Source organism: Nicotiana attenuata, unplaced genomic scaffold (assembly GCF_001879085.1).
Source record: "Nicotiana attenuata strain UT unplaced genomic scaffold, NIATTr2, whole genome shotgun sequence".
In the NCBI taxonomy this organism is placed as follows: domain Eukaryota; kingdom Viridiplantae; phylum Streptophyta; class Magnoliopsida; order Solanales; family Solanaceae; genus Nicotiana; species Nicotiana attenuata.
Genome location: NW_017671654.1, coordinates 21,953 through 32,655, shown reverse-complemented (window position 1 = coordinate 32,655; position 10,703 = coordinate 21,953). Strand labels below are relative to the sequence as shown.

Sequence of the window (10,703 nt, the reverse complement as noted above, 5' to 3'; positions counted from 1 at the left end):
TATATATATATATATATAAGGTCGAGCCTTATCACCTCAAGTTATTGGCAAATTATTTTAGAAACGTTAAATGTTGTATTCACAATTATGCACATGTATCTATGTTGTAAGCGTGTGACTCGTAATTCGATAAGTTCCTTCCTTTCTTGTGGAGCGGGTCGAACGCCTCGGTAGTATAATAGATGTATCTATGGTTCGTGTCGCTCGACCCTCGATACTGTCACATTATTCTGGATCGGGCCGGACGACCTCGGCATAATCATGTGTTATATTACTAGCAGTCCGAATATTTACAAGATTATCCTTCCACTGATGCCTGGAATTTTATATGGTATTCCTTATCCATTTGATATTGGCACTTGATACATCCGAGATGTTGAGGTAGAATATAGGACTGAGAAATTCATACCTTTAAAAGAAATTATTGGAAGATTATGTAACTTACAGATTTTGCCCATTATTGTTGTGTGCTTCATATCTGCTTATGATTTATTATATTGATTTATCGGACCTCTAGTAAGTGTTGATGTCGACCCCTCATCACTACTTCTCCGAGGTTAGGCTAGATACTTACTAGGTAAGCATTGATTTACGTACTCATGCTACACTTCTGCACTAAAATTGCAGGATCTGACAGGTTCAATTTATGGTTATCTTGGCGCGTAGGCGCAGCCGCTGATAAGACTTTATGGTGAGCTGCATTCCAGGCTATGTATTGCAACTCACAAATCTCTATCATACTATTTACTTTATCATGTCTTATTTACATTCCATACAGATGTTGTATTATGATTGTACTCCTTAGTAAATGCTCATGCACTAGTGACACCGAGTTTTTGGGATACTCTAGTGGATGATTATGGTTCGGCTTGATATTGTCATCTTTTATTTTATATCTTACTAAAATTTTAAGTATTCATGATTTTTAAACGCATTGAATCCTTTACTAAATAAGACTTATGATTTTTAAAAATAATAAAATGAATAATTGAATTGATAGTTCACCGTTGGCTTTCCTAACAGCAGCGTTGGGCGCCATCATGACCTATAGTGAGAAATTGGGTCGTGACAACTTGGTATCAGAGCTTTAGGTTCATTTGGGTCTCACGAGTCATGAACAAGTCTAGCAAAGTCTTGCGGATCGATACGGAGACGTCTGTACTTATCTTCGAGAGGCTACAGGGTGTTTAGGAGAACTTCCCTTCTTGATTCCTCATCGTACGATTTGATTCCATTGAAGCTTATGCCTTCATTTACTTCCTACTCAATCTTATGCGACGTGGAGTGCTTGTTATCAGTTGGGCATCGAGGAGTTGTAGTGGCACTGCATACGTGGTGCAGGATATTTCTCCATGCATATTTGGGTAGTCTATTATCATCGCCTTGTAGAAGGGTGTTCTATCATTTCAGCTCAGTATCTGTATTTCCTATGGTTTCGAGGCTATGCAAAGATTATTATGATGTTCATGCGTTGTTATCCCACAGTGATGGTGTAATGGTAGGGCACTTATTTATGTGTCGAGGCAGTGAATGACTCGAAATGAGAATTTCTCAGTGCATGGTTTAGAAGTTCGGCATTTAATTCCAGCGGAGAAAAGGCAATCAGACTATGGATGTTCAGGCTTTGGTCGATGGAGTAACGAGACTTGATATTCTCGAGCATGGTGGAATTCTCATTTGTGATGTGGTATCGTTGTCCTTGTTTGAACGCATTAAGGTTCATCGGTGTTATGGTCTTCTTTGATTTGCCTTCGGGGCAGGGTGTTGCGAAATGGTGCCTGAGAAGCGGTTGTTAGAGATGGTAGCGTGTAGCGGTTCTAGAATTGTATCGGTGTTTCTAATGTTGATGGATCGAGAAAGATGATGTTCGAGGAATCTTAGAGTTGGTAGCAATTTATTAATTCGGGTGCTATAGAGATGGATTTTTATTTGAGGTAGCATTTGGGTAGGAAAAGGATGAGGAAGGACATAGTGGGAGGTGTCTCGCGGTGGTTGAATTGCTAGCAGGTCAAATATGAAAAGCAGAGGTCGAGAAGTTGCTTGAAGGAGATGGTTTAACCGAAGTGGGAGTGGCAGAGTAGCATATGGATTCTGTGGTAGGATAGCCACATGCCTTGAGAAAAATTTAGAGCCATTTGGGGATCATGGTGGACAGTGACAAGGTCTACGGATTTTATTTGGAATAGTGGCTACTGTGTTGAGGTAGGTTAAATATGATGGAAGGAAGTTTTCTTGGAGTGTTTAGGGGTGTAAGAGCTTGATTACAGTTATGGGATACGACATGACTTTGAGTTTGGAATGTATTGTCGGACTTTCAGTTGATGTCAATGGGGAATGAATAGACTTGTACAGACGGTGGACGAGCATGGTCTCAAGAGGGTTTACTGATTTCGTAGTAGTTGTACCCAGTGCAGCGTTGTTGGAAGATATCGATGTGGAATTCCACAAGTGGGTTATCTCTTGTAAGCAGGTTAGCGGTTGCGTGATTTTGATGAAGTTTCTACGAAGAGTTCTACTTACTACCCGGCAGAAGGTCGAATATGCGTTTGTGGCTGATAATTCGGAATGTTCATAAAAAGCTTAACAAGGGACTACGAGAAATTTGGCGAGTTGATGGTGTGAGATCATTGTAATTGAAAAGGAAGAATCTTTGCGGGTTCTACATTATGTGATGAGCTAAGAGGGGGAGCCTATCGCCTACGATTGGATCGCGTGGTTATCTGCTTGTGCATTTTTTGGTTATCGGTGCATTGGTGGATTATTTATGGCTAAGAAAAGAAAACACCAAGGGTAACTCGAGCAAAGAACTTGATGGGTGTGTGTTATATTTCGCCTTATCGATTCATGTGCAGGTTATGAGAAGACTCAGAGTTTATGATTCTTGTGGATGTGATGTACAAGGAAAAGAATTTATCTGGTTGCTTCTTTGGGAGTGTTCATGAGCTAATAGAGCATTGGAGTTAGATTATATTCGGGACCAGGTCAGAGTAGGTGACTCTCAATAATGGTTCTAGTAGGTTCCAAAATTAAAGTACAGTGTCTAGAGGATCTTTCAGAATGGGTGTACCAGTTGGGCATGCTATTATGCGCATAAGTAGGGTATGAGATGGTTCATGGGTATTGAGACGATGTGGTCTCGTGAATTGGGTCGCTCGGGATGAGTGTTGTTGGGTTTCGTTATGATTTGAATGGATCTATTATTACTTCTAAGGCAAGTCAAGAGTAAATTGGAGGAACTTGGGTCGGTTAGTAATGGTTTGAATCAGCATGATTGTGGCAATGATCAGTTCCTTCAGCATTTTAAGTTATACAGGTGGTTTGTGGTTGTACGTACGTGCTTGACATCCACCATAATTTACTTGATTTGGGAGGTATTCGATTCATATGGCCTTGTTGTGTAAATGGATCCCGGAAGAGTTATGGCGGTTTAGACCACGACTTGGGGTTTGTATTTTCTATGGTCGTGGGAATTCAGTTGCGTGTTGCAATGGTTCTTCTAAAATGAGTTAAGTGAAAGTTTTCTAGCCAATGAAGCGTTTATTCTACTAGTAGTTCAGGGGTTATGATGAATTCTTGTTCTCTCGCATAGCAGCATGATAGGTGTAGTGAGTGGCATGGGAATTGGAAGTTGAGGATCAAGTTTGCGGCTTGGTGTTGATAAGAATGTCACGAGATCATATGGGCAGGGAAGAATTCATATGTTTTGAGTAAGTTGGCATTATCTTAGTGTCGCCAGAGAATGGTGTTCTGTGGAAGAGGCATTGTATATTGGTTTGCAGATTCATGATTTGCTTTACAAAATTAGTATGGTTGGTGGTATAGAGGTACAAACTTGCTACCTGGTACGGAAGGTCGTGGGAGCGTATCCCACGGGAAATTGTATGAGTGTGACATGTTAGTCACTTGATTGTTAAGGATTGAAACCAAGTATAGAGATTCTGGTACTATCGCTTATGTGAGAGCTTATACCTGAAAGGCGCTCTATTCCTTTGGTTGTGAACTGTGGGAGTTTGTTCTGGATTGGACGGCTGTTCGTGTATGTCGTGAATAGGGCCATTATGGATCCTTGAAAGGTTGTTTGCCCAGTATGGTATGATCAGAATTGGCTTGAGGTCCGTTGGTGGGTCTAATGTGAATGTGTGCTCTACGTCAGGTCGGACATGTTCATTCGGCATAGTATTGCTTACGGAGGAGTCTTCGAGCGTTGGATGTTATTCCCATCATCAGCTATTTCATGTAATACTCTATTGTGCTAGGTGGGTTGTGAGACGGCTTGATTATTCGCACATGTGTTGTGATCCCGTGTAGCTTGTGAGTGTTATATGAGCTATATAGCTCTCGAGATGCAGGACATTTATTGCACCTTAGTCGTGATTGGGTTTTTGTAGCGTATGGCACTATCTGTGTCCCCAATGTTGTATAATGCACTTGGCATGCTTGCGATCGATATTCGGGCATTTCGTAAGTATAAGCATTTCAGCTTGATAGGTGTTTCCTTATTGATTATTATGTGTGGATCGAGTGGCACGCTGCCGATGGCATATTGTTTAGATCGGGTGGTATTCCTCCACGGGTATGTTGTTTGGATCGGGTTGCACGCTGCAACAGTGTCAGGTTTGGATCGGGTTGCACACCGTAACAGTGTCTTATGTGGATCGGGTTGCACTCCGCAACAGTGAGATGTTGAGTACGGTCCCTTATACTTACTTGTGTGCCTTGCTTCTCATTCTCTAAGGTAGGTTCATAACATCTGTTTGGCCATTTTATTCGTTACGCGGGCTGGATAGTTCTTTGCCAGAGTTCATTCTTCCTTATGGGTCTTATTTGAGTTGTAGCTTTTTGGCGCATTGGTGGCATCGTATGAGATTTTTGACGGTTTTTGAGGTGGCTTATTGCCCGGGCACCTTGTACTGGGTGAGACGAGGATGCTGGACTTGAAATCGGTGCAATCGGACTTGTATAATGTATATCAGGAGGAAAATGTCAGTAAGTAGTTCAGAATGAGGAAATGGTTCTTGTCAAGCGGAGAGACTCCAGGAATTATTGATTTGGTAGGTGGTTATGAGATTCTACGTATCACTTTTATTGTTGCAGTATTGCTACGATTAGATCAAGTCTTATACGCATTATGAGGTATACTACGGGCATCTGGTTTGTGAATCTGCAGCTATTGTAGTCGGGGGGTGTTATCATGAATATATGAATTGTGCGGTGCATTGTATGATCTCAGCATGGGTGTAGGATACTATTTGGTATAGTGGGATGAGATTGTTACGGTGTTCACATGTTGGAATCAGGTCTCGTGGAGAATTTTGGATGTTGGAATTTGGTTCTAAGGCTTGTTAGATAAGGTAAAAGGGAGGATCTTCAGTCTGGCTCGAGCTAATGTGCTCACATGGGTTGTAGTGCCATGGGTAGCTGCACAAGGTGTCAAAGAGTAATTTTGGACAACTCCGAAATGGTTCTTAGCATGTTCGAGGACGAACATATGTTTAAATGAGGGAGAATGTAACGACTCGACCGGTTGTTTTGAGCTCTAGCGTGTTGTTCGGCTGTTTGAGGCCTTGATAGCTTCGCTTCATGTACTATGACTTGTACGTATAGTCAGATTTGAATTTCGGGGAGTTCGGAGTTGATTTGGAAGGAAAATTCTCAATTTGGAAGTTTTAAGTTGAAAGAGTTGACCAAGGTTTGACTTTTGAGTAAACAACCTCGGAATCGATATTTGAAGGTTAAGGTTCGTATAATGATTTTGGACTTGGGCGTATGTTCGGGTTAAGTATCGGATGGTCCGGGAGCATTTCGGCGTTGATTGTGGAAAGCTGGCATTTTGAAGGTTTTAGGATTTCCTAAGTTCGAGTTGAAGTAGACTTTGGTGTTATTGATGTCCGTTTGGGATTCCGGGCCTTGGGATAGGTTCGTATTTGATTTGTGACTTGAACGCAAAATTTGGCGTCATTCTGAAATGTTTACGTGTGATTCGGACGCGTTAGCCGAAGGATGAATGTTTGAAAGTTAAGAGAGTTTAAGAAATCGAGTTTGATCCTTAATTCTTGGTTTCGATGTTGTAATTTATGTTCTGAGCCTTCGGACAAGTTTACATAGGGTATATAAACTTGTTAGAATGATTAAACGGGGTTCCTCGGACCTCGGGTGAGATTTGGGGTGGTTTCGAACCACTTTTAGGCCTTTTGGAATTGCTGATAACTGGTGTTGGAGGTGTGCTATGCTATTGCGGAGGTCTGGGCCGCAATCGCGAATAGTAAAGTGCGATCCAGGCTTTGTGAATCGCAATCGCGGAAGGAAGGGTCACGATCGCGTAGAAGGAATTTCTGCTAACAGTCGTCTGACTTCAGGAGCTCATATCTTGCAATCTATAAGGAATTTCAAGATGATCCAAATATGAAACCTTTGAATCTAGTTTTCAAAAAATCAAGCAGTTTATCATTTAGAATTTTGTACAAAATGTTATGGCCATTATACCGAAGAGTGTCTGTGAAGGTATAGCGAAGTCAAGAGATATTGCTTCCAATTCAAATGATAGCACAAGGTTTCCTACTCCTAACAAAGATAAAAACTAAATACACCTGGTTTAAACAAAACCTTTAGAAAAGAACCGCGGCCCAAAGAAAAACCAAGGAGGAATTAGTACACTGCCTACAAAAGAAAATATTTTTGTCTTTGTTTTTCCTTCGGCTTTACTCACTCAAGAAACCTGTCGATGATATCCATCATCGGGAAAAATCAAAAAAATTTAAATTTTTATGCTTTTTTTTCAATTTCTTTTTCTATCTCTAACGACTAAAACTAACAAAAGCAAAACTAAAACTAATATACATATATACATACAACATATCCCCCACCCCACACTTTAAGTTGTGGCATGTCCCCATGACACACAATTAAAAAGCATAAGATAAAGGAAACTTCCCTGAACATCTAGTCGGGGTCTGAGTCAAAATTGGGCTCCATTCCTCGCGCCTGAACTAATGCACACATCCATGCAGACAACTTCTTCTCCGCCTTCTTAGGGTACACCCCACAATTATCTTTCTCACTCATCGCAGCCTTCTCTTTTAAGCCCTTCACTTTCCACTCACCACCTGGAGCTGATTTTTCCTTTTGTGCCGTCTTTTCTACATCCATTTCAAAAGTTACAGTTTCTTCACCCACTCTAAGCATGAGTTTTCTTTTTCTTTTGTATATCTAAGATAACTTTGCCCGTTGGTAAGAATGGTCTTCCTAGGATGAGGGGGACCTCCTTGTTCTCCCCATCTTCACCACTATAAAATCTACAGGAAATACGAACTTATCCACCCGAACTAAGATATCTTCCACTATCCCCTCGGGTATCAGAGTCGTTTGGTCAACCAACTGCAATGATATTGGTGTAGACCTTATCTCTCCGATCTCCTTCTCCAGTTTCCTGTAAATAGACAGATGCATTAAGTTAATTGAGGCACTAGAATCACATAGACTAATCAAAAGTAATAGAGCCTAGTAAAACTCCCTGGATCTCCACACTTTTGCGGGAGTTTATTTAGAAATATCGCACTGCAATGCTCTGTGAGCTTGACCACTGAGGGTTCTTCTATCTTCCTCTTCTTTGTCAGGATCTCCTTCAAGAATTTGGCATAAGCTGGCATTTGTCAGAGCACTTCTATGAATGATAAATTACATGAACCTGTTTCAGCACATCCAAAAATCTCTCAAACTGCTTGTCCGGCTTTTCTCTATATAGCTTTTGAGGAAAGGGTAAAGCAGGCATATGCTCGCCCTCATCATGTTCCTCCCTTCTCGAAGTTTCTCCCTTCTTCTTTTTCTCGACTTTTGTCTGACCTTTCTTCTTCTTATTACCATCACTTTTCAGCTGCTCCCCACTTTCTTTTTCAGGTATCACATCTTTTGGATCGGAGTGAGATCTTTCAACACTTGCCCACTTCTCAAGGTTAAAGCACTTACTGTTTCTTTAGGATTTCTCTTAGTATCAGCAAGGAGAGTTCCTGGAACCCTTTCAGATAATATTGTTGCAATTTGCCCAACCTATCTTTCTAGGTTTTGAAAAAATGTGACCAGTTCCTTGATAGCTGCTCCATGAGCGTCCAACCTCTCATCTGTCTTGATAATGAAACCCTTCACTAGATCTTCTATGCTAGACTGATTAGGCTGATTGGGCTGTTGAGGCTAAAACTGCTACCTCTGCTAATTCATAAAACCTTGAGCTCCTTGTCCCTGAAATTTGGGGTTGTTTTATTGCCCTACATTTGCGGTACCCCCAGGTGAACTCCATGAAAAATCGGGGTGCTTCTGAGCCATTACATTAAAGTTGTAATTCCCCATAGCATCCACTTCCTCAGTTGAGGCTTGACACTCATAAGTAGGATGTTCTCTTCCACATATATCACACGTTGCATGAGGCTCACTTTGTATTGTAGTCAAGGTCAGCTTCCTTATTTTTTTAGCCATAGCATCAAGCTGTACCTGCGGAAATGTATTAGCATCAACTTGGTGAACACCAGTTGATTTTCTTCTTTCAGCACTCTCAGAGGGCCACTGATTTGCATCTTTAGACAACTCATCAAGAATTGTAACTATCTCCTGTGGAGTCTTCTTCATCAACGAGCCTCCAGCTGCATTGCTCAATGTTCTACATGAGGCCGGTGTCAATCCATCCCAAAAGTCCTGGAGTTGCATCCAGAGTTCAATTCTGCTATGTTGGCACTTTCTGACTATCTCCTTAAACCTCTCCCAAGCTTCAAACACAGTTTCAGTCTCTTTTTGGCAGAAGTTATGGATTTCTTTTATAAACTTGCCCGTCTTAGCTGATGAGAAATATTTATCAAGAAATCTTTTGGTCATCTCATCTCATGTTCTAATTGATCCCGTGGGGAAGCTTCGAAGCCACTCCTTTGCATCAACTTTGAGTGTGAAGGGGAATGCTCTTAAGTACATTGCATCTTGTGACACCCTGTAGTATTGAAAGGTGTTCATAATCTCCTCGAAGTCCATTAGATGTGTATTTGGATCTTTGTTCATCTTTCCTCAGAAGACACAGCAGTTCTGAAGGGTTTGAAGCAACCCTTGCTTTAACTCAAAATTGTTAGCTGCAATTGGAGGTGGTCTAACACTTGATAATCCTTGGTTGTAAACCGGTCTAGCATAATTGCCAAGTGATCTCGTAGGCCCGGGAGCTATATTTCCAAAGTGATCTGCAGCCAAGGGTTGATTCTGAGCAATTCTCCGAGCCCTCTCTTCTTCATAGATAAACTGTGCATCTCTAATAGCTGCTTCTTCAGCATCACGTGCAGCTCTTTCTCGTTGTTGGGCTACCTCTCTTGCAGCCAAATCTACATTATCATCATCGTCTCCAGCCATAGTTTCTTTAGTTGAGGATTGCCTAACATTTTCTAACGTCTCGGTGAGATTTCTTTCCTTCCTCAGTTGTCGCAGTTGTTTTTCAATTTCTGACTTGTATGGTAACACTTCCTTCCCAAAAACTCGAGTCATGCACCACTCTTAACCTGAGGCCAACACACAGTTAAAGAACTCCAAACGTAAAAAGAGAAAAGTAAAATAAAAAGAAAAATTCCTGAATTAGAACTACAAACTCTTTCAAAGACTATTGGTCGCCAATCCCTGGCAATGATGCCAAAATTTGACGAGTGCAAAACACCACTAAAAATTATGCTCGCTAATCAAATATAGTATAGTATAATATAGTATTCACAAGGATTGAATTTAAATAGTATTCTTGTAGTTTCTAGCTTGATTGCTATCCAAGATGATCAACAGTTTAGATTTATATGATTAATACTAAAATTAACTAAGAATCTAAAGCTATTGACTAATGGCAATCAAAGCAAGAAATAAGCAAAGAAAGATATCAATGGGAGAAGATAGTAGGTGCAAGATAATTGTCTGGGATTTAACACTAGTTAATTCACTTCTAATATTCAAGAGAGTCTCCCGAATTCACTTAATTATCAGTTTAATTGTTTAGTAGAAATTCCTCTCTCGATTAAGCCTCAACCTCACGAGATGAACCAATTTAAGCTCTATGAAGATATGCAAGAATGCGTAGTGGATTGATCTTTAGGAGAACCTCTCTCGATTATCCTCCTAACTAGGTTTAATCAATGATTTAACTAGCCTCATTTGATTACTAAGAAGAATTAGTGAATTCAACCAACAAAATAATGCAGATATATCACAAGTTATGCCTCTCTCGATTACATGAACAAGTGACAACAAATGCAACGATTAAATCATCCAAAAACACTTCAATACATAAAACTAGAGTTATAATCCTCAAACAAATATCAATACACCAAATCCATCAAACACCAAAGAGTACTACTCCATAGACATGGAGTAATTTATCATAAATATAATAAAAGTATAGGAAAATATAAATTCAATCCAAACTCGGGTCTTGAGTGAGGAAGGAATGATGAAATCCTTGTGTTTTGGCTCCTTTAACTCCTCTTTAGCTTCCTTACGTCTAAAGTATGTCAAAAGTCTAGAAAATAATGTGTTTCCATGTATTTATATCAAGTAGGGTCGGTCCCAGATGAAACCACCTTCTCTGGCCCGAAATAGGACAATGGCTCTGTAAAATTTGCACAGGCGCGCCACATGGAGTGACACGCCATGCGAGGCATTAATGGGGAAATCCAGAGAGCTCAACTTCTGTCAAGTAGCAG

The 10,703-nt window shown here is 40.6% G+C and overlaps 1 protein-coding gene across 1 annotated transcript; it reads right to left on the bottom strand.

Annotated features, from left to right (window-relative positions):
* Window positions 1-6,939: 6,939 nt before the first annotated feature.
* Window positions 6,940-8,859, bottom strand: LOC109209520. Its single transcript, XM_019372805.1, has 5 exons — window positions 8,263-8,859; window positions 8,074-8,175; window positions 7,679-7,939; window positions 7,372-7,426; window positions 6,940-7,136 (listed from the first exon to the last, which is right to left on the bottom strand). Exons 1-5 carry the CDS (start codon window positions 8,857-8,859, stop codon window positions 6,940-6,942), a joined length of 1,212 nt encoding a protein of 403 aa, XP_019228350.1.
* Window positions 8,860-10,703: the final 1,844 nt, after the last annotated feature.